The following is an 18480-nucleotide window of genomic DNA, read 5'->3' on the forward strand; positions in this document are numbered from 1 at the left end:
AATTTCCTTGTTGCTTGCCACACAGTTTTGTGGCAAGCAAGGCGCACGTGGCTATGCATCATCCACATCCAAATCCACATCCACATCCACCAAGCGTAACAATTGGGCGTTGACCACGCCCCCCTTTGACCCACCGCCTTAGCTGCGCTCCATGTCCACTGGGCAGCAGTGGGCGTGCCCACCTTCCCCCCTCCCTGCCCACTGTCCACTGCCCCCTTAGAGCCCTCGGTCCGTGCCAAAAGCCGTTTCCTCATTGTCTAATTAAATGTTTCTGCAGTCATAGGCACAATTTGATTAGTTAACTGTTTACTGTTAGCCATAAGCCACAGCAGTGAACCTAACCTCAATGAACGTAAATGAGCAGCAGGTGGCGCCACTAGCAGCTACTAAAAGTGAGCCAAGTAACAATTGAAATAGAAATTGTCCCTATAAATGGATATTTTTTAATCGCCAAAATGCAAAAACTATACAGAATTATCGATTTATCGATTGTTTATGTCAATTTTTAAATATTAAAAATAGTAAAATGTGTTTCTTAATTTTCCAATTGTTAAAGTGTGCATAGGAACGATTGAAATTGAAATTAACTGCCAAAAAAATAAAACAAATTGATTTTCATTAAATTAAAATTAATTGAATTTAAAATAAATATTTTGTTTTGTAAGGTTAGAAACAATTGGAAATGAAATGCTTGCAAGAAACGAATGTTTAAAGTGAATTTGATCTTTATTTGAAATGCAATTTATTAAAATGAAATTTTAAACTAAGAATGAAATGAGATTATGCTTAAAACTCTGAATTTTTTCAAAGGTAAGCCATAAATCGCACCTTGTGCGACAGGTGGCGCCACCTTTAAATGCGGTTAGGAACGATTGAAATTAAAATGAATTTTTGATAGAGCACAGAAAGCGATTTCTATTGATTTATGTGCCGCAATGAACTTAAACCTAAATAGCAAACCATAGTGATCGGCAGGTGGCGCCACATGCCCGTTTATGGTTAGCAGAAGAAGGTTAGGAATGGTGGAATCAAAGTGGAGCAGTTGTTGATGCTGAGACTGCGCCCAATTCCATTGACAGTTGGGACAACTTGATGAGTCGCTGCTGGCTAACAAAATGTTGCAATCAATGTTGTTGTTGTTGTTGTGGTTGTTGTTGCTCTGACGTTGTCATCACTTGCGGCAATGTTGTCATTGTTTTTGTATTTTTTTCCACTTTTTTTTGTTGCTGCCGCAGCATTTTTAAACTGGGTTAAAAGCACAAACAACACGCAAAAATGTGACGACAATTCGCAAAAGCGATTCCCCCAAGAGAGAACTAAGTAAAGCACATCCAACAACAACAACAACAACAACATCAACAACAACAACAACGAGAGCAGAAAACAACCACAAAAAACGATAGACAACGCTTACCAGACTCATAGAGCTGTAACCAAATGATCATTATAATGATCTTGTTCTTGATCATTGCTGTTGCTAGAACAGTTCCAGCTAAAATAACTCAATCTTAAGTCAGTTGTCAAGTGATGGAGTTGGTAAATTGCATTTCCATCTAATAAAGGGATTCAGAAATCTTTTTATATATTATGTTAATATAAGATCCAAGGAATCAAACCAAAGCAATATTTGTATGCAGAGTTTATAGCCCAAATGGGTTGACTTTTACCACAGTTATGACAGTTTGAAGTTGGTCAACTTTGGATCTAGCCACTTTACAAGTCTAAATTTATGTCCGATTTGACATGATTCTTTACAGAAAAATAAAAGTTCTCAGAATACAATTTAAAGTGTTGCTTAATACTAATTACGATATAAGGAGTCGATTAAAAGTAAAAACTTGAGATTTAAAATTTAAAATTTTCAAAATTCCTAAGGGGGGACCCTTAGCATCGAATCCATGATTTAGGAGAAAACAATTTTTTTTTATAAAATTAATTAAATTTGAATGCAGAATGAATTAAGAGGCCAAACCCAGATCATAACGACATTCCGCTTGAAAATGGATTGACTTTTACCAAAGTTATGACAGTTTAAAGTTGGTCAACTTTGAATCTAGCAACTTTACAAGTCCAAATTTTTGTCCAATTTGACATGATTTTCACAGAAAAATGAAAGGTCTCAGAATCAAATTTAAAGTGTTGTTTCATACTAATTACGATATAAGGAATCGATTAAAAGTGTAAACTTGAGATTTAAAATTTTTAATTTCCAAAATTTCAAAGGGGGGACCCTTAGCATCGAACCCAAGATCCAGAGGAAAATAACTTTTTTTACAAAATTAATTTAATTTAAGTGCAGAATGAATTTTAAAGCCAAACAATGATCAAAATGACATTCCGCTTGAAAATCGGTTGAGATTTGGAAAAGTTATGAAAGTTTAAAGTTAAATTAAACTTCTCAGATTTAAATTTAAGTGTTGTTTTATACTAATTTAGATAATATTAGTTGATTTTAAGCGAGAATGTTGAATTTTAAATTTTTAAATGTCCAAAGAGGTGTTAAAATCGAAACCAAGATCTAGTGGAAAAGAAATTTATATAACGAAATCAATTAAATTTGAATGCAAGCTACGACATTTATTTTGGCATTTTAATAAGTTTAAAAAAATGATTATAATATGATATATTTCTAGTATGAGTATTTCATGCTTAGTCTAAGGAATTTTTATAACGTTTCTGGCCGAAAGTTTTTAAATCATTTGATTAACTCAAAAAACTCATTTTATGATCAATTTGCTTAGAATTCCCAATCGGTTTTTGTGGAGTCCTAAATGGGTTTCCACAGTACTGTGCAGTTTTGTAAATTGTAGCCATAAAAGGATTCACAACAAAAGACGAAAAACATAAAAGAAAGAAGAAGAAGCACGCAAAGACAAAATAAAAAGCTGAAGCTTGCCGTGCAACATTTTAGTTGTTGAACTTGTTTGGACATGTTGCATGGTCCAGTAGGAACTTGAAATCGGAATCACAGATGTCACAAATGTTGTTAGCATATTCTTTTGGTTGCCTTTGCTTTGCATTTTGCATTTGGCCCACATGTGTCACACAAATTGTGCGTTTGGCCAAAAGGCGGGGGGTGATGGTTGGAGGTTGTGGGTTGAGGGGGGTGCTGAGATGGGGCGGAGGTTGCAATGCAAGTTGCAGCGGAATTGTGGCAACTGTGGCATCAACTCGCCGTCTGCTCCAATTTGCTGACCATTTGGCTTACTTTGGTTGCAGTTGTTGCAGTTTCGTTGTGTTGTGGCATGCAAATACCTGTGTGCAACGGTACCCAAACGGTGCAAAGGGGCTTATAAGTTTGTGGCAAAGTATGTAACTGTTAGAAGTAGGCATCTCAGAACATAGAAAGCGTATTTATATGTATAATAGAGTGAATCGATTTGTATGACCAAAAAAAAATTCACAAATTGTACCCCACATTCGTAATCTACGGTCAATTTCAGATCACCCTTTTTACTCACAGTGCACAATGCCAATTTTCGCTTTTTTTTATTAATTTCTATTTTTATTTAAAACTTTTAGAATAAACTGAATTTTGTTCGTCACAAAATTGAATATCAGAAATTTTGGGGCTAGAAATTGCTTTCGTCACTAGACTTTTACCTCGTGTAGAGGTTTTTTTTGTGGGATTCGTAATCTACGGTCAATTCTAAGATGTTTTCATCAAAAAACCATGGTTCTAAAAGCAATTCCTAGTCCCCGCTTTTTGTGTTGAAAAACGTGTTTTATTGATTTTTTTACCATGAATTATTACCACATCTTTAGTATTTTTTGTCCAATCCTGACAAAATCGGTATCAAAACTCGTGTTAGAACCAGGACTTTTAAAATACCAAGACAACTTGTCCTTAAAACTTAATTTTCGTCCTTGCAAGGACTTAAAACGCAAAATTTTTTAACTTAAAAAGCGGGGACTAGAAATTCATTTTAGAACTATAGTTTATTTGTAAAAACATCTTAGAATTGACCGTAGATTACGAATATGGGGTACCCTTTTTTTCGAAAATATATATTTTTTCATTTTTTTTTTTGTGGTTTAAAAACCAAGCTAAAATAAAATTTAATACAGTGATACTTAAAAACAATTATTTAAGATAAAAGGGATCTAAATTGCTTATAAGAATTAAAAAAATATATGAAAACAAGTGCCCAAGTTTTGTCAAAACACAAAAAACATCTCAATACGAGGTAACAGTCTAGTGACGAAAGTCTTTACGTGTCCCAACAATTTCTAATATACAATTTTGTGACAAGGGCTAATGCACCGGGTCTCTGACAGTCGTGCACACTCGCCTGTTGCGTTTCTACTTGTTGTGTTTGTGGCAATGAATGTCCAAAATGGCCAAGAGCGAGCAAAACAGAATTATTTGTGCTACGGCTGCAATTTGGTGCAGTGACTGCAACTGCGACTGCAACTGCAACTGCGACAGCGACTGCGATTGTGGCTGTGTGGCATGCCACAGTTGCATAACCTGTATTAGTTGTTATTACCGTTTGGCAGCATCCACAAAAGCGCAACTTTCTTGCAGCAACAACAACAATTTGCCATTGATCGATAGACGAACGCGACGCATTGAAAGCCCTCTAAGCTCGCACTCGCACTCGCAGCTTAAGCGAAGCTTTAGCTCTGCCACTTGCCAAAAGCGCAGCAAGTGCCAGCAGCGACGCACACTGGGGCAGCAGGCCGAAAAGCGTGGCAAAAATCATTTATTTGATGAAAGCGTTCGTAAAAAGTAATATATGCATCAGAGTTGTTCCTAATTAAAAATATAGGATAAAACTATCGGATAAAAATAACTGATAAAACTATCGGATAAAAATATCGGATGAATATCGGAAAAGCAATTTTCCAAAATTTTCTATTTTTTTTTTTTAATTTTCAAAAAAATTATTTTTAATGCTAATTAAAATAAGTTTTCATTGGCATTATTTAATTCCAACGAAAAGTTTTCAATTTAATGCCAATTAAATATTTTTTCACTAGCACTACTTTTTTCAATGCTAGTGAAATTAAATTTCATTAGCACTACTTTTTTCAATGCTAGTGAAATTAAATTTCATTAGGAGTACTTTTTTTAATGCTAATTAAAAAGTAATGGTAATGCTTATGGACCCAACTCTGATTTGCATTCGATACAGAAATCTTCAAAGATTACGTATCCAAAAGTTTATTGAAATCGGGTAAAAATTGGGGGCGTGACAGCCTCTCACAGCTGACACATTTTTTAGTGCGCTCTCAAATGAGCAAATATTACAAAAACTACAAACTTTTCAGCCGAATTGTAGACAAGTTATGGGAATGATCTTTTTGATTTCGATTTCCTCTGAAAAGTATGTTTATTTTAAATGAAATACTCAAGAAAATGTTGTCTTAAGCTATTTATTTATTTTTCCTGCAATGAATAAAAAAAAACACTAAAATTTGGCTATTTTTTAACTGTGTTGGAGGATAACTAGTTCCCAACTCCGACCGCCACTATCCCACTACTACAGGACGCTTCGGTATTTAATTCTCTAACTAAATTACCCCGGTTTTGCCTGCAACTAGGCGCGCCTAAGCATAGTTATAGTACAAAAACTGATGCAACTTCGCCATAATATGGTGGTAGAAGAGGAAGAGCGCAGTGCAATTACATACGTTTTCAAAAAAAAAATGTAATTAGCGTAAGAAAAACTATTTTTAATATTTAACAATGTTGTTTAAAAGATGAAAAAAGATTAAAATGTATATTTCGGACAAAGAAATGGGTTTATTTTTTTAATTTTTCAACTTTGACGGACAAGCCTGAGTCACCCACTGTGCCATTCACCCTGTGTCGGCTGTCATTTTAAAGCTTGGAAAGAAATGTTTTTTGTAATAAGCGTAAAAAAAACTATTTTAAATATTTAACAATGATGTTTAAAAGATAAAAAAAGGTTAAAAATTTAGATATATTATTATTTTAATTTTACATTCAAAATATGCGCAGAAAATATTTTTCAACTTTGACGGACAAGCCTGAGTCACCCTGTATAGGCTGTCATTTTAAAGCTTGGTAAGTTTTCTATCAAATGCTTTTTAAATTTTGAAAATATCTTAACTGGCTCAAAAAGATATGATTTTTGCCAGGAAAAAAATGAGAAATGGCCCCACTGTGCGCCGCGACGTCACGCATGCAGTCGCTGCCAACGTTTGCGACGTCGCGACGTCGACAGCGAAACAGCTTACAAGACGCACAACGCGACGGCGCAAACTTTCAGTTGCTTTCAAGCTGCACAAGACGACGGTTCGTAACCCAAAAAAAAAAAGAAAAAAAAGAAAAACCAAAACCAAAAACAACAGAGCAAGAACGAGAGCGAGCGAACGTAAGCAAATGAGAGTAAGCGTGCGCTCTCTCTCTCTCTCTCTCGTAGGTGAAAAGTGAAAGAAACGTCTTGAGGTTCGTGAATCGCGCGTGCGTTGCGTTGTCGTCGTGTCGTCGTCGTGTCGTCGTCGTGTCGAGAGAGCGTCGTCGTCGTTTACGTCTTCGCCTTAAGCTCGACTTGAGCAACGAATTCGAAATCAGTTGCCGTGCTGAACGCCAAGCGAACGGAGTTGTGCGCATCGCGGCGCGTTGTTGTTTAACACACACACACACACTCTCACACACTTCTTGACGTTGTTTTCTTTTGAATTTCTAACGGTACGCGCACAGTGCTCGCTTAATTGTGCTAAAGTTTAATACGTTACATTTAATTATATTTTTTTTTAAATAAATTTATTTTTTTTTTTGTTATTTTTGTTGTTGTGATCCTGAACAAACAACTGACACACATTTTTGCTGTGGTTGCTGTTAATATTGTTATTGTTGTTGCTGGCCGCACCTGTTGCCAGCAATCACAAATTCGAAATATTTGTACTGAATTTTTTTCTGTTTTGTTTCACAGTTTTGTGGGCATGTTGAAAACTGGCCACAAACATTTATAACTTTTGCCCACTAAAAAGTCGTGTAAAATACTGACCAAAAAAAACGGATATAACGAAAACAAGTGTGAAAACAAATTGCAAATTCTAAGAAAAAACAAACGAAAAAATTGTTGAAAAACAAAGCTAAAAAAAAGATTCAAATAAAAAAAAAAGGTAGCTGAAAAATCAGCGACAAACTCAAACAGAGGACGCTACAGTGAGCGACAAAATGCAACGCACGCAGTCGCCGCTGTCGACGCTGCTGCTGACGCTGCTGCTGCTGCTGGCGTCAGCGCAAGCGCAAGCACAGGCGCAGGCGCAGAATATAGGTGAGTGTGTCAAGCGAAAGACTAAAACAAAAACAAAAAACAACAAAAACAAAAAGCAAACAAATTTTCTCTCGTTTTTTGCTGCTGCTGTCGCAGTCGCTGTCGCAGTCGCAGTCGCAGTCGCTGTTTACTTTACTTTATTCATCACCCATTTTTTTTTTGTGTACTCTTGTTGTTGTTGTTTTTTTTGGGGCGCACCTTTAAATATTTTGCATACAATTTTTGTCGCTCGTTTTTTTTTTTTTTTTGATTTCCGGTTCTTTTTAAAACAAAAGCAACGCACGATTTATGCGCTTTTTCCCACGTTCATAAAGCCAACAGTAACAACAACAACAGCAAAAAGTCCAGCTTCAAGTCAAGTGCCGGCAACTGGTCAACTTGCTGTTGTTGTTGCTGTTGTTGCTCACTCGTATTTTATATCGGTCAGCTTTTGTGCTCGTTAATTGTTTCGTGGGATACGCGCGACAACTGCACGAAGGAACGAAGAAACGAAGAAACAGGCCACGAAATGACCGAAACACCAATGAGAATTCCCATATGCATATACAGTAGACACTCGCTAGAGTGAACACCCAATATATAGCACAGAGCGCAGTTTTCAAACTTGCCCGATGCAGCTATCTAAAATCTTATTCAATCGTATATTTAATAATTTTCTCTAATAAAAAATGATGTCTATTTTATATTTGTTTCTAAGAAAAATGTTAATACTCCTACGCTCTTCAGCATAATTACTTTGTCATTACATTAATTTTATTGTGATTTTTATCAACAAAAAATTGAAATTTAAAAATGATGTAATATCAGAAAACATTTTAAATTACTGGGAAACCAATAATTCTAAACATTTTACATATGTTTGCTTATTTTAAAAGTAAACTAATAACATAACAGTTAAATATTGTTGATTAAATGTGTACCTATCAGCTTAGACTTTTCACTTTTATAGAGTTTCTGAAATGATTTTTTCTTATTTACAAATTAAACTTCCTTTTATTATTTAATATTTTGAAAATTTGTATTATTCTTTCAATTTTTTTCCAATTCAATTTTGCTTACATTATTTTTATTGCAATTCAATTTTACTTAAATGAATTTAAAGTTTTAAATTCCTTATAAGCGTCTTATGAAGCTTTATAATTCTTTTAGTATTATTGATTTATTCTCAAGAACTCTAACATTTTGTAATTTTTCCAAAACAATTTTTATTTTTTTTATTTTTATAACTTAAAGCCTGAATAAGTTTAATAATATGCATTAGAAAGGCTCTACTGTAGACTTTATAAATGCTAACGCTCAGCTGTTACAGCTTCTAAAAAAAACTCAATGAAAATGAATTTTAGCGTATTTTTCGACATGTTCACTTTAGCGAGTGCTCACTGTAGTAAACGCTGACATATGGGCTGGTCAGCTGGTGTTGACCGCAGGAAACGGATGTTTGTTTGGGTCAGCAAGCAAAACTAGCAACAGCAAAGTAAGCGCCAAATGTGTCACACCCATACAGACAGACAGACAAGACAAAAGACTTGGGCAACAAACTTGCTGCTGCTGCTGCTGCACGTGGCAACGTCACCTGCCAGCGAGCAACCAGAGTAACCAGAGCAACCTGTTGTGCCGTTCTTGTCTCCAATTACCAAACCAAGTTGCTGCCACGTGCAGCAAGATTGGGTTACAGTTACAGCAAAGCAGGTTCAACAAGACAAAGAAGAAGATAAAGATAAAGAAGTAGGGGAAAACAACGCCTTGAACTTGAGAACAAAAGAACAACTGGGGGAGTCGAGTGTTGACTTGTGTTTCGGTCACTTTTACTGTTAGCCGATGAGCTTTGTTGCCGTTTGTTACGACTCAATTCGGAACGTTCAATAACTGTGTTTTGTGGCTGCAACTTGCAGCAATTCTTTAATGCTAAAGTGTCGCCGGCAGTATCTTAAGATGCGTCGCATTATCAGCAAAGAAACCGCTTAAACCGTTAGACGAACGCATTTTGGGCAGGTCTCAAGAAAAGACTGTGAGAATTCCAAAACTGTGTAGAAGAAAAGAAGAAAGATTAATTTAAATTACAAATCAAAAACAAGAAGAGGGAAAAACTAAAAAGCTGAAAGAAATAAAGGGGCGACAACAACAGAAAAATTGTCTAAGAAATTAAAATTAAATTTACGAGCATCTAAAAAACAAAAAAAAAAAAGTAAATAAATAAACAAACAACAAAATTTCACAACGAACAACAAAAAACTTGGTTGAGTTTTTTTGCCTTTCGGACAAATGGGAAAGTTTTTAATATATTTTTTCACAATTGTATTTCATATTGTTGACAATAAGAAAAGTAAAAGTGCAATGCAAACAACAACAACAACAACGACAACACAAACGAAAACAACGCTAAGCAACTGGAGAAATGGTGACAATGCTGGCAAATTGTGGGGCAGCAACACTTCTCTCATAATGAGAAGTGAGCATTACGTACTCGTAGCTCCGGTAATTTGTAGACAACAACTCTTTTAGATGATGAGCAATCATATGTGTAGTATTTTCATTTTAATTACCATTAGCATTATGATTAAACGAACACTTGATGATCATTTTAAACATAATAAAACCTTATCGTGTGACAATTATGATATGTTTTGATCATATAGTTGGATCATTGGTATTTTCATCGTAAATTTCATCAGCATTAGCATCAAGTTTAAAAGTAATTAGAAGCAAACATTGCTGATTAATCAAACAAATAATTCAGCATATATTTTAACACGATCAGAAGCTTTTAGATTAATGCTATTTCGCAAAATCATTAAAATTTTTATCATATTATCATCAGCTTATGTTTGAGGACACGAAATCATATTTCTTAAGGTATCTTTCTTTTATTATTTAACTTTATTTTATTCAATGAAAAGTTGTAGTTTATCATTAGTATTAGTATTATAATATTCAATAGTTTAGCATCAAGCAATAATCTCGGCATATTTTTCTATTCAGTAAAATTTATATAATTATAATAATATAAATTAATTCAAAACTACTATGATTATCCAGATACACAAATTGTCCAGCTTTAATTAAAATTCTGCTATATTATTAAAATTTGCATGATCATATTAATCAGCAATATCATCATCATTTTTAAAATCCAACACTTGCATAATTAAAACCACTTAACTAATGATAATATGCGGCTAGATCATTAGCGATTTCATGTTCATTATCATGAGCATTATCATTACGATATGCATCATAATGTTCATCATCATTCGGCTAATGCACGCTGGCATTGCGGAAGCTAAGCGATTAATTGCAATGCGAAAAATCAAGCATAACTATCCGCAAGATGCTCGTATCTCTGAGATACATAACTTACGAGCTGTATCTTTAGCTTGTTTCAGCTGCTGTTGTTGCTGCTGTTATTATGATGCCCATGTCGTTGCCTTATGCTATTTAGTTTTGTATTATTTTTTTGCATTTTTCCTTGGCTCATTTGCTGCTGCTGCTGCAACCACAGTAAACCACACACAATGCCTGGGAGTCATAACCAGCGATAGTCTCCACACACACAGTCCCCGTCCTTCCCTCCCCTTCTCCCCATAGAGGCGTGGCATACTGTGCGCGCATGCGTGCAAGCATATCTTTTTTTTTTTTTGTATTTTCTCTTGTATTTTATGTTTTATCTGTTTGCGGTTTGCATTGGGCAAATCCCGAAACAAGGCGGTGGCTGCCCTTACATAATGGAAACAAACACTCGGGCCCACAACAACAAGGAAGTCCTCATTGAGGAAGCCACCAACTGTTTTGACTGTGGGCGGCAATCACGCACTTCACTAGACACAACAACAGCGACAATGACAGCAAACACTGCGATAAGAAAAGTTGACTTTACTTGTGACAACATTTAGACAACTAGTAAAAGTGCTCGTCAATATTTGAAAGCAATCATTATGAAATTTACAGAATAGTTAGCTAATAACTTAAATGACAAACCTATCTGAATTCAAGATTTTTACTATAAATTTGTAGAAATTATGTCAAATTTTATAATATCATATTATTATATTTCAATAGAAAACCTAGTTAACTCTTTGCATAACAAATTGCATGAGTCTAGCTCTTAATTTACCTTTATTATTCTTTAAGAAATTTGCAGAATATATCAGTGATAGCTAAAGCTTCAATCAAACCCTATATCAAGATTTTATTACAAATTATACTTAATTCTGCAAAATTTTGTAAAATCATATTATAAAATATCAGCGGGAAAAATAGTTTAGTGTTCGCATACCAAATTTCATAGCTCTAACTTCAATCTTGGCTGAGTTCATTGGGACTATAACGATTCTGTCTTCAAATTTTACATATTTTTTCAACATTTTGTAATATCATATTATATACCAACTGGAAAAATAGTTTATTGCTCACATACCAAATTTCATAGGTCTAACTTTAATCTTGGCTGAATTCATTGGGATTATAACGATTTTCACTTCAAATTTTACATATTTTTAACATTTTGTCAGCTGGAAAAATAGTTTAGTGTTCGCATACCAAATTTCATAGCTCTAACTTCAATCTTGGCTGAGTTCATTGGGATTATAACGATTTTGTCTTCAAATTTTACATATTTTTAACATTTTGTAATATTATATTATATACCGATTGGATAAATAGTTTATTGTTCGCATACCAAATTTCATAGCTCTAACTTTAATCTTGACTGAGTTCATTGGGAACTGAGCTACCTGCTGCTGCTATGGTATTTGATGTTGACTTTTGCATAAGTTTGAAAACAGGCAAACCTCATAACTATTTCAACAGAAACTATCAGTAAAACCCTTAAATGTCAACCAATTATCATAAAATTTTCAGAATACTTAAATCAAACTCGTTGATAAACATAAGCTAAAGTTCAGGTGATTATATGAAAATAAACCACTTGAAAAATTGTGAAGTCGACACTTGGGATTATTGCATCAAACGCAGCATTTAATGAATTTGATTGGTTTGATAATGATCTTTTGGTAAAGAGTGTGAATATTTTTGTTGGGGGAGGGCAAAAGTCACAGTGGCAGTTAAAAGTTATTGCGCAATTGTCACCACTCGAATGCCCCTTCAATATGTTTGGCCTCACAATTTTACGCAATTTCGAGTTTGTTTTTTGTTGATCTTTTTTTTTGTATATTTTTGTTTTCGTTTTTTTTTTTTGTGTTTTGAGGTGCAATCTTCATCAAGTGCGGCCGCCTTGGCACGTAGGAGTTTTAGTGTGGAATATGAGGGAGTGGAGGTGTGTGTGGATTGTGGAATGTTTAGTGTTAAGTGCGGCAAGTGGTGGGGGAGTGTGTGGCATTAAAATGCAAATGAGCCACTGAACAACTTTGCGCAAGATATGTCAAATAACCTTGTCAGTTACTCACAGAAAGTTAACCAAAGTTTTTGAAAAGGGGGGGGAAGCTGTCTTTGATTGATAGAAATTAACTCAAGGAAAGACTAGAAAGACTGAGGAGCTTGGAGTACGCATCTTATATGCATGAGGAGCAGCTTTTGTGGCACATCACAACGGTGCAACACGATAAGAGCACAGTCATAAATTATACATCAACTATAGAGATAGACTTTGACTCTAACTTTGTTTTAGATTCAGTCAGACCGTTAGAGGTAAGAGAATAGTTTCTAAATATAGAGATGAAGCGAGAAATTGGATAGCTGACAAAGAGTAAGCTTAATTAAAATACTAGGAATATGTTTAAGATATATAAACGAAATTTATACCACAAATAAAATAATAAATTAAGTATACGCAAGGTATGAAAGGGACATTTTTTCATTCTCGTGTATTTAATTATTTAAAAGTATTTAGCTGTAAATTTTGAATATTTGTGCGCAAATTAGATTCACTTAAAATAAGTAAAATCATTAGCTTAGCACAATATATTAATAATTACTATCCCAAATTATAAGAAAATGAAAAGAAAAGTTAATTAAATAGTTGATTCAAAGATGATTTCATCTTTGCTGTAAAATTTCATAAGCTGAGTTCATAAGTAAATGTGATTCAATTAAATATATAAGAGATAAAGTTATAGAAAATAATAATGAACTCATATTATTTGAGATTTTATTACAACTAAAGATTCTCAAAGTAAGTTCATATAGAACTGTGATTAATTTGTGTAATGAAATCAGTAGAATGTATAGTAAAGGAAAGTAATTATTTATTTTATCTTATTATATATATAGCAGAAAACAACAAAAATAAACTTATCATATACTAAAAAAAAATACAGAATGTTGTAAAATGTATATCTGTATTTCTTTATATATATATGCCATAATAGAGAGTCATATTTTGCCATATATGTACAATGTATAGTACATAACATACTTTCATTTCAAAAGCTGAAGCAATATTTGATATTATTCTTATTAGTCAGCGCCAAAAAGGGATTATCTTTATGTATTGGCATTGTATTGAGAAAGTTGGCAAATACGCTTAAGTAAACCATCAACAAAATGCAAACAATAGCCAATATGATGCGTATTACTCATTGACAGAGACTACAAATCGATTCACAAATAGAAATCAACAATTTCTATAATTATATTTTGAATTTATTTATCTTTTTTTTCGGGGTGCAGCTCATTTGTATGGGATTCTCATAATTGGTATTGTTAGGCAGCTGCAGTTGGGTATATTGGCAATAAGGGAGAGATATACAGGTGTGCTGGTAACTTTCGCGTTTCGCGTTCGTTGCCTAAGTCATTCGTTTGGCGCTGCCAGTTGTGTGAAATTTGTAATGTGTGTCGCAGTGAAATGCTCGGAAAGTGAAACTAACGTCTAATAAATAAATGAAATTGTTTGCTATTAGTAGCGCATTTAAATGACAACAACAACAACAACAACAACAACATGAAAGCTGAAAGGCAATATAAAAAAAAAGGTGTACGACAGAATTTATGCGCTTTTTAATTTAATTAATTATAATGAATGTGCGACGTGTTGTTCATTTGTTGTTGCCACCTGGTGTTGTTGTTATTGTTGTAATTGTTGTTGCCATTTTGAAATTTGCTGGCAACAATTGGCAGCCACCTGATTCACGACTCGTTTTGCAGCCATCAATGCCACAGAGCAAAACTCCATCGAAATTGTTATAAATAATTGCCTTTGTTAATAACTTTAAATGTTGTGTGTGCGTGCTATTAGTGTATGTATGTGTGTGTGTGTGTGTGTGTGTGTGTGTGTGTGTGTGCGTTTCGTCACTGGCCCACAAAATGCTTTGGCTGTTGCTTTTTCTGTTGCAATTGCCTTAAAAAATTGACTGCCAAATGCGCTGCAAATTGAGTTCCAGCTTAAACGTATAGCTCTATTTGTGGTATTCCCCCTCCCCCCCGCCTTCCACCTTCCAAATGATATATAGTTATTTAAACTCATTAGATGTTTATACGCTATTCTCACGATAACTTAACATTGACATAAATATCAATCTACTTTAAGTTACTGACAACTTGACGATATACTTAGTACTTAAATTTGATGTTATATTTTAGGGCATGACAGTTTTTAACAAAAGAAAATAGTGTTTAATCTATTGTTTTCATTGCTGCTATTAAATAAAGATATATAAACCTATTTTTTATGGTATATTTTAAAATAGTTTCACTCTATTCTTGGATTCATAAATTTTACGGCACAAAATATCAAATAATATTTAATTCAAACAATTAATTTTAAATATATCTCTTAATATATACATACGTGTATGTTTTAATTATATTAAAAACATTTACCTAATATTAAAATAAGATGAGAAATCTAAAAATTATGATTTGAATAGCTAAAATTTAATACTAACAATAAAGACAAAAAATCAATCATAAATCTGTTGTTCTTTCGTTCTAATTAGTACGAAAATTTGAAGGCCAGTCAACAAATTTTTCAAAGTAGCTTGTAGTGAACCAACTTCTGACAATCTTTTGCAACTATTTGAAATCTTAGAACCTCCAACCCTAAGTGTTTATGCAACGTCTTAAAATTAGCACTAAAGATTCAGAAATAAGCACAATGACATCCAAGTTAAGCATGTGCTCCATATTCAGTTGATGTTCCTATTCCTAGCACTCGTTTAAGTTTATAGAGTTACACATAATAGTTGTAACCAATAACCTTGCTGCCATATCATATCATATTACGAGTGCGTTATATAAAACGAGATCTCGATTCAAGTTTGGATCGAAGTTTAGAAGCAACTTTCACGGCGACAGGTAACAAATGAGAGACGAACAAGACTCTGAGATTCCGCCAAGTGTAGAGCCATAGAAGAAACGCTTTTGGCACAGCGCCCACACACACACACACAGAAACACACACACAAACACACTCTTGGTTAGAAGCGCTTGAAGAATGTTGGGGTAACTCAACTGATGTGGGTGAAAGCCAAGCCCATTTGTTGTGCCTACAACAAACACACAAAATATACCAGAAAGAAATTCTATTTGCGGCATGTCGAATAATTGATACCCTTGCAGAGCACACATTTAAATAAATTGTTAATTGAGTAACTTACTCAAAATAAAGGAGACAATTTTTACTTATAGTGTTTTATTAATTATTAGAAAAACACTAAAGAATTGGCTAACGAAAAATTAAATTTTCTGCAAAGTCTAGTCTGACTATTAACTTTATTCTTATACTAAATATAAAGCAATAAAAATTAGTTTTTTTTCCAAATAAAATTATAATAAAATAATGGTTATTTCAAAAAATTTTACTTTTTGTTTATTTTGACAAAATACTAAAATATTTTGTTATTTGACATTTTTTAACTAATTTTACATTAAAATAAAATAAGAAAATATGGTTTAAAATAAATATTTAATATACATTATAAATACAATATAAATACATTAATATTAAAAAAAGTTAAATATTAAAAAAAAATTACATATTTCGGAATACTTAAAGGAAAAATTATTTTTTATTCGAAGTCTAGTCTGACTATTAAATTTTTTTTTTGTATATTAAATGTATAGCAACCAAATAATTTTTTTTAATACAATAATAATAAAATAATTGTTATTTCAAATAATTTTACTTTTTGTTTTATTTTCACAAAAAACTAAAATACTTTGGTATTTTTTAAATATTAAATTTTTGTATATTAAATATATAGCAACAAAAGTAATTTTTTTAATACAATAATAATAAAATTATTGTTATTTCGAAAAATTTTACTTTTTGTTTTATTTTGACAAAATACTAAAATACTTTGGTATTTATCAATTTAAAATTAAAATAAAACTAGAATATTTGATTTAAAATAAATAATTAATAAACATTATAAATACATTAATATTAAAAAAAAAGTTAAATTTTAAAAGAAGTTATATATTCAGAAGTACTTAAGCATTTGTACACGAAATTTTATTAATTTTTTTAAATATTATTTTTCAAAGCTTAAAAAATAAATTTTTAAATATAGTTAGTTAATGCTTAGACCTAGAAAATATGCGACTTTTTAAATAGGTCAAAACATTTACTTGATATACTGTTCATCAAAGTGTCTGCACAACAAGTGATAAACTTAAAATACCCTTTGAAAGAGTATACAATAGACATGTGGCATATGCACGTAATTGTAATGCGCATTTATAGAGTGTTTTTGTACCACTGTGCAGGTTGCTGCCGCATAAAGAACGATTGCAATAACAATAACAATAACAATTGCCATAGATAATGGCGCCTGGTTGCCTAGGAGGTTGCCTTATGCCTTTTTGCCTTTAAGCCTGGCTTTTTATGGCCCAAACCCAAAGTCAAAGCCAAAGCCAAAGCGATAGCATGTGTATGAGTCTTGTCTTTGGGCCTGGCTAATTGCGGACATGGATTTGCACTTGGACTTGTGGACTTGTGGTTGTTGCTGTTGTTGTTCCGCAACGGCGATGGCGCCGTCAACAACATAATGATTATCAACATCATCATCATCATCATCATTATCATTATCATTATCATAATGATGGCTCAAGTTCATTGGCCGTTGGCTGACTTTGCAGCTTATCCCAAACAATCGGAAGTGTTGCTGATGACGCTGCGCTTTCAATCAATAAACGCAGCAGCAACAGCAGCAACACTTGCCACACATGGCCAATTGTTGCTGCCAATGGGGCGCTTATATCTTGCACCGTTGCCACTTGTCCAACAACAACAGCAACAGCAACAACAACAAGCTGTTATATCAACTTGATTTCATAATGTTGCTGTTGTTGCCAGCGGCAACTGTCTAGCGGTAAATATCGAGCAATTGGAATGCCAGCAACAAACAAGGCACAAAACTAAAGCGACAACAGCAACAACAACAACAATAGAAGCAAGAAACATATTTTATAATCAAGGCACGCCAGCAACAACAGCAACAGCAGCACAAGAACAACAGCAACAACAACAACATTTATTATAAAAAACAACCAAAATTTACTTAAGTGAAATTTTCCATAATAAAAGACAAACTGCCCACTGACTGTTAAACTGCTTCTAATTTTTTAGCTCTAACCAATGGTTGTTGCTGTTGTTGTCTGTGCTTTTTGTTGCTGCTGCTTTTGTTGTTGTTGTTGCTGCTATTCATTTGCATAGCGTTGACAACAATTTCATGAACTTTGTCTTGGGAGAAAGGCCAACAGCCACAATAACAGCAGCAACAACCACATTTGAATTATTTGTAAAAGAAAGAAATTTAAAAAGACATTTTCTTGACATTTTTGGACATTTATACACCCGGTATTTAAATAGTTTTATTACCTTGTGGCAACTCCGACCTCTTAAAGTGTATATACACTATGTCATATAATTGTTTTGACTATAAAAAAAATATATATTCACATACCTTTTATTGCGAAAAGAAAATATTGAAATTTTTTGATTGTAAATATTATTAAAAAAAAAAAAATAGAATAGAATTGAAAAAATCCTTATAAAATTCCTGTTTAAAATTTCCAATCTTAACCTGTAATTTTTAATTATGCGTTCAGGATTTTATTGTTAAATTAAGACAATATGCAAAAGAAAAAGAAAAAAGAGGCATCAAATCAACATTACAAAAGTCTTAGATGCCTCAACAATTTTATCAAACTAACAAAAATTCTTAAAAAAAAAACCCTGAATATCAAAATACTGTTGAGCTTAAATACAAATTACTACTATAGAGTAGCGTGTATCAAAATCACGATTTAATTATTTTTAAATTAATTTTTT

At 33.1% G+C, this 18480-nt stretch overlaps 1 protein-coding gene across 1 annotated transcript in view; it reads left to right on the forward strand.

Moving 5' to 3' along the window:
* The first annotated feature begins 7000 nt into the window (after positions 1-7000).
* Positions 7001-18480, forward strand: part of LOC117793323 — a 42167-nt gene continuing 30687 nt past the window's right edge. The window contains exon 1 of the mRNA XM_034633620.1: positions 7001-7253. Within this exon, the coding sequence (XP_034489511.1) occupies positions 7154-7253 (100 nt within the window). The 5' untranslated portion in view covers positions 7001-7153. The remainder of the gene's footprint in view (positions 7254-18480) is intronic.

The sequence above is a fragment of the Drosophila innubila genome, chromosome X (genome assembly GCF_004354385.1).
Source record: "Drosophila innubila isolate TH190305 chromosome X, UK_Dinn_1.0, whole genome shotgun sequence".
In the NCBI taxonomy this organism is placed as follows: domain Eukaryota; kingdom Metazoa; phylum Arthropoda; class Insecta; order Diptera; family Drosophilidae; genus Drosophila; species Drosophila innubila.